At 24.8% G+C, this 5,988-nt stretch overlaps 1 protein-coding gene across 1 annotated transcript; it reads left to right on the top strand.

The window, feature by feature from the left end:
- The first annotated feature begins 2,671 nt into the window (after window positions 1-2,671).
- Window positions 2,672-5,640, top strand: LOC130814691 (transcription factor MYB36-like). Its single transcript, XM_057680837.1, has 3 exons — window positions 2,672-2,905; window positions 3,437-3,566; window positions 4,615-5,640. Exons 1-3 carry the CDS (start codon window positions 2,770-2,772, stop codon window positions 5,408-5,410), a joined length of 1,062 nt encoding a protein of 353 aa, XP_057536820.1. The 5' UTR covers window positions 2,672-2,769; the 3' UTR covers window positions 5,411-5,640.
- Window positions 5,641-5,988: the final 348 nt, after the last annotated feature.

Raw genomic sequence — 5,988 nt, 5'->3', positions numbered from 1 at the left:
TCAACATACAAATAATTATACCAAATATATAAATAATTAAATAGATTCCCTTGCTATGTACGAATTGTGTAAATTATACTGCCTTTTACCTTATTCAACTCATTAGTCTTATTTAGTTTTTACACACTTGTCGAGGCAACATTTTAACTTTTTATATTTCTAATTATTCTTAATTAAAAATAATAAAAAATTGATATTAATTATTCTTTTATTGAGACAAATCAAACAAGATCAATATTGACTATGTATAACACTCTCTATGTTTTCATTTGTTCTTTCTGTTCACTTTTTGTGCAAACCCCAATGCAAACTTAAAAGTCAAATAATTTTAATTGTGAGTTTTTGAAAAATCTAAAATGTTGATATTTAGAAAAAATATATATATTGAGACGAATCTATCAAGATTCCACATGAATATGTTTTTTCATATAGATCGATGATAAATCATATTTTGTGACATTAAAATTCATAAATTTTATTTTACAAGAACATAAAAAGGGAAAGAGTAATTTCTTAAAAGTTATATTTTGGTTGATGTATTATTCAATCATTTATGCTATTATGTTGTAAGTAAGTGAATTTTAAAAGACAACAACGTATATTTGTAACAAAATTTATATGATTGATGTATTATTCAATCATTTATCCTATTATGTTGTAAGTAACATGTTATATAAATTTACTTGTATGATATAACTTCTTCACTTAATGATATTATGTTTCTTTCTATATAATATTAATATATTAGGAGTGCACACTAATTACATAAATAATTGAAGAACTCAAACATAAATAAATTCATTTTAAACTAATCCTCATTATCATTATAATATTTTAATATAATTATTTATATGATTGATTATATATATATATATATATATATATATATATATATATATATATATATATATATATATATATATATATATATATATATATATATATATATATATATATATATATATATATATATATATATATATATATATATATATAAAATATTTTTTCAAGAATTATTTATGACAAATGAAATATTAAGAATGAAATGTCAAATTAGTACAACACATGAGATAATTCTCTATAGCAAATAATTTTCGATACCAAATATAGCAATGAGAAAATTTGAAGATAGACATTCTCCTATAGAGCTTATGATGTGGCAAAGATGATTTTCGATTTAATATTATATAACAAGTCAACAATCTAGCTAGCAACTGATCAGTGATCACCATTTGTTAAACATTCCTTATAATTATGTGTGTGCGTTCGGTATCATTGTAGTTCTCTGTATTTTTAGTTTTTAATTTTCAAAGTCATATAATATATGTCTAATAATAAATAAAATTTAGTCCAAGGAAAAATGATAATTCTAAAAAACTGAACAACTAAAATATAAAAATTCTATTTCTAGTATTCTCTTTTTTGGTTTTTTATTTTTTAAAAAATAAAATAAAAATAAAAAACATGTACGAACGGGCACTACTTTTTCTAAATGTTATAAAAAAAGTCAATCATAATTTTTGTTTAGCAAATTGTTTTATACTGGTATCCTTAATAATTTTTGTTTAAATTTATCATATATCTCAAAAAAAAAAAAAAGATATCTTTAATATTATAAATGATTATTTTCAAGTAAAATGGGTCATATAGATTGTGCTCTTAGACATAATTGAGAGGTAATAATGAAGTGCCAATAAGACTTAAGAAAATTATGATAAAATTTTTGCCGGTGAATGAGAAGGGATAGATCAAATAATGAAAGAAAGGAAGTATAAAGTGAGATTCTTTGAGATGGTTTGATTGGAACCGTTGTGAATATTGTTTATTCCATGTCAAAATTAATAATCAAATGAATGCAAGCATGTACTAAGACAAGCTAGCCAAAGTAGCTACTATTCATTTGTTAATTTCTAATTAATAAAAATTCAAGAACATTTCAAGGCTACTTATGGACAAACTACATAGGTTACATAATTCTCTTGCCCACCTACTAATAAACAACTCAAAAGTTCAAAAAGTCATGAAATATTATATTTTGATGCATATAACACATAACAAGAATTAGCTAGCTAAAAGCTAGAAAAAGGAACAAATTGAAATCAGAAACGGGACTTATATATGGGTAGATAGCTCTAATTATATATATTATAAGAATATATAAAAGCTTTTTTTTGAACTTGTCTCACTGAAAGTCGGTATCTTACAAGAGTAACTCAATTAAAATATACTCTTTGCATCCAATCCCAATGAAATTGCTACGGAGAGTGATATATTGTGAAATAAAATAAAATTACCAGTAATAGCAATCTCGAAGGCCAAAAAGTAATTATTTGTTTGATTAATTTTATATTTGATTTATATTAATCTAGTAGTATGGTCTTATACGTCATCTTATCTTTCTCTATTATTACGTTAACTAAACCAAATTTCAAACTTAATTAATTCAATAAAGTGGTGGAAATTTCTACTACTAAAAACCCTAGTAAGAAATATTAGAAGAAACATGTTAAATTATTGGTGTTTGAAATAAAGATATTTTTTCCAACAAAAAAAGTAGAAGGTGATATGTTAAGACTTTTTTTAGGAAAAAAAATAAAAAATGTCTTGATAAGTCATATTTTTCAACCTATAAAACAAGGTCTTCTCTTCCACCATTTCTTCATGAACAACAAGCACATCTAGAACAAATATTGAAGAGAGAGAAACTTAGAGAGAGAAATAAAAAAAAGTCAAAGGATTAATTCAAAATTGAAATAAGAAAAAAAAAAGATGGGAAGAGCTCCATGTTGTGATAAAGCTAATGTAAAAAAAGGTCCATGGTCTCCTGAAGAAGATGCTAAGCTTAAGGCTTACATTGAGAAGTTTGGCACTGGTGGTAATTGGATTGCTCTCCCACAAAAAATAGGTACATAGATAGATACTCATTTTTTACTATGTATTTTTAGTTGCCAAAGCAAATACTGTCTAAAAAAAACTCCCTCCTATTCATTATAAGTGTTCTATTTGCTTTATATACTATATCTAATATATTTATTCAATTCTTAATATATCTAATTGTGTATAATTAAAAATTATAAAAAGTTGATATGAATAATTCTTGCATTGAGACGATTCAAACAAGATTCCACTTGACTATATTTTAACTTATAGATTAATATTAAAATACAAATTAAAAATAAGAGATGAATAGAGTTCAAAAAGTAAATGAGACACTTACGGTGAATAAGAGGAAGTATAACATATCTTGGAATCCTAATCATCAACTTAACCTTTTGGTTGAATTGGTTCCTGATATGATATCAAAAGCCAACGTAACAAAAAGGTTACGAGTTCAATATCAACTATCCCTCAATGAAATATTTTGTGCAAGTATGAGGATACGTGTTAGAGTATACCAATAAGGTTTTTAATGAATTGAGTTTAAATGTGTAAATAGGGCTGAAGAGATGTGGAAAAAGTTGTAGACTAAGGTGGTTAAACTACCTAAGGCCAAATATCAAACATGGCGGTTTCACCGAGGAAGAAGACAACATCATTCTCAGCCTCTATATTAGTATTGGAAGCAGGTATATTGGAAACAGATGGAGTTACTTATAATTAATTTTTTTATGCAATATTATATTTCTTCGATTTCTTAAAATTATTTTGATAAAAAATGTTTAGTTGAATTAAAAAATAACTTTAGTTGATAAATATGTTTTGTTTGAGCTAGTAGAAGTTATAATAACTCGATATTAATAAAATTTATATTAAAATGAATTAAAAAAATAAAACTCAAATTAAGAGTAATTCATAAATAGTATTTGAAAAGCAAATTAAATAGAATAATAATAGTGAATAAAAAGAAATTTAAATCACATTAATTTTATTATTTTTTATACACCAAAATTTTCATAAATGTATAAGCAACAAGACCTCAAAATTTATTTTTGTACTTATACTACGCCCCTCCTCATGTTTTTGCTAGTATAATATTGTTTTTGCAGTTATTTGGGTGGGTAAAGATCAAATCATAACCTTTTCTAAAAAATAATATATAATTATTTTTTATCTAAGACAAAATATAATTTTCTAATTATAAATAATTAAGATCGCGTGTAATGTGTATGAGCAAATTTCAAAATCACAAACATAGTTTCAATAAGACTTTTAATGAGATTTTGCCAACTTTATAAACGCTGTAGTTAAAAATATTATTGGAACATTGAACTTCTCTAATAATAATAATAATAATAATAATAATAACGAGATAAAACATGATTCTCAATTCTTTATATACGAGCAAATGCCGTTTTGCCAACTTTATAAACTCTAGTTAAGAATATTGCAACATTGAACTGATAAATTTGTTAACGGGCTTGTACACAACAAGATCCGTAAAAGAAGAGATTTGACTACGCATATGATGAGGTTTCATCCTAAAACCAAATAGAAGGAGTAATTCATTAAACTTATATGTTAGTCAACATCTCTTTAATTGTTCGATGTGCAAATTTCTCCAATTACATAATCGATAAGTTCAATATTGGGATATTTTTTTTAGTGTGAATATCAAAATTGTTGTGATTAATTCTTAAAATAAATTAAAATGTTAATATATATTTGCTATTCCAGGTGGTCAATAATAGCAGCACAACTTCCAGGGAGAACAGACAATGACATAAAAAACTACTGGAACACAAGGTTAAAGAAGAAACTCCTTGGAAGAAGAAAACAACAACAACAAAATGGCTCAAACGGCTCCAATGATGAGCTGCCTACCTTAAGCAGCTCGGCTTTAGAGCGGCTTCAGCTCCATTTGCAGCTTCAAACCCAACATAATTCTCTATCTCTTTTTAGCAACCCAACAATTTGGCCTAAATTACACCCACTTATTCAACAAAAACTCATTCAAAATAACCTTCATTCTCTTAACCCACAAATCATCCAATACCCTAATTCTAATAATAATAATATTATTAATATAAATAATAATAATAATAATGATGTGAGTATTTTTAATCATAATTCTGGAATTATGGGTAATAATATGATTATGAATATTAATAAGGAACAAGTTATTGAAGATCAGTTGGAAAATTCTAGCTTAAATGGATCATCATCATCATCAGGATTAAGCTCAAATCCTGTTAGTAATGGTGTTATTAATGATAAAAATAATGAAAATGAAATGGGTAATAATAATAATAATTTTAGGGTTTTGAAGACCGAAGGGTATTCTACAAGTATGCAAAGGGTATTAAGTTTTCAAGCTGAACTTAATGAACTTCTTGGTAGTGATGATCATAAAATTGGTAATGTTGATTTTGATGGGATTAATGGTTGGTGGTCTAATGAGTCTAGTTCTGTTTCTACTTGTTGGGATAGTTCTTCTATGTTGTATAACAATAATCAAGATTATGATGCTTGATTATAGTTTTTAATTAATAAATAATGTTGTTTTGTTGCTTTTTATTGATTGTAATTATAGGTAATGCATAGGAAATATTATTATAAAATATGGTTTATTATGGAGGTGTATAGAAGTATTATTATTATTAGGTTAAGGGTACATCTCTGTTTGAAGGATGGTATGTATGTGGATTAGATAACTAGTGATGACTAGTGATGTGGGAATGTGATTACTTTTAGTATATTTAAAAATAACTTAAATAATTTGTATGTTACCTTTCATATTTTTCATTTCATAAAAATTTAGTGTATGAAAAATGTTATTAGTACTATTATATCATAAATACTAATTAAAGAACTGGAAAATAATATATGATAATTTTTTAAAAATTTTGTCAAATGAATTAATTTAATAGGACTTCATCATAATCATAATCATAAATATAAATACTAATAAAAGAACTGAAAAATAACACATGTCTATTTCTTAGAGTTTTGTCAAATGTATTAATTTAATAGGATTATAATTGATTGCATGACAATTTATTTTTCAAAATAAATTTAACATTAAATTAAGTATTTTTATTAAGGCTGCAA

Source organism: Amaranthus tricolor, chromosome 6, assembly GCF_026212465.1.
Source record: "Amaranthus tricolor cultivar Red isolate AtriRed21 chromosome 6, ASM2621246v1, whole genome shotgun sequence".
NCBI lineage: Eukaryota > Viridiplantae > Streptophyta > Magnoliopsida > Caryophyllales > Amaranthaceae > Amaranthus > Amaranthus tricolor.
This window is presented reverse-complemented; position numbering and strand designations above follow the sequence as displayed.

Coding starts and splice junctions, on each gene's coding strand:
- LOC130814691 (XM_057680837.1), top strand. CDS start 2,770: ATGGGAAGAGCTCCATGTTGTGATAAAGCTAATGTAAAAAAAGGTCCA. Junction 2,906..3,436: donor TGCTCTCCCACAAAAAATAG/GTACATAGATAG, acceptor ATGTGTAAATAG/GGCTGAAGAGATGTGGAAAA. Junction 3,567..4,614: donor TATATTAGTATTGGAAGCAG/GTATATTGGAAA, acceptor TTGCTATTCCAG/GTGGTCAATAATAGCAGCAC.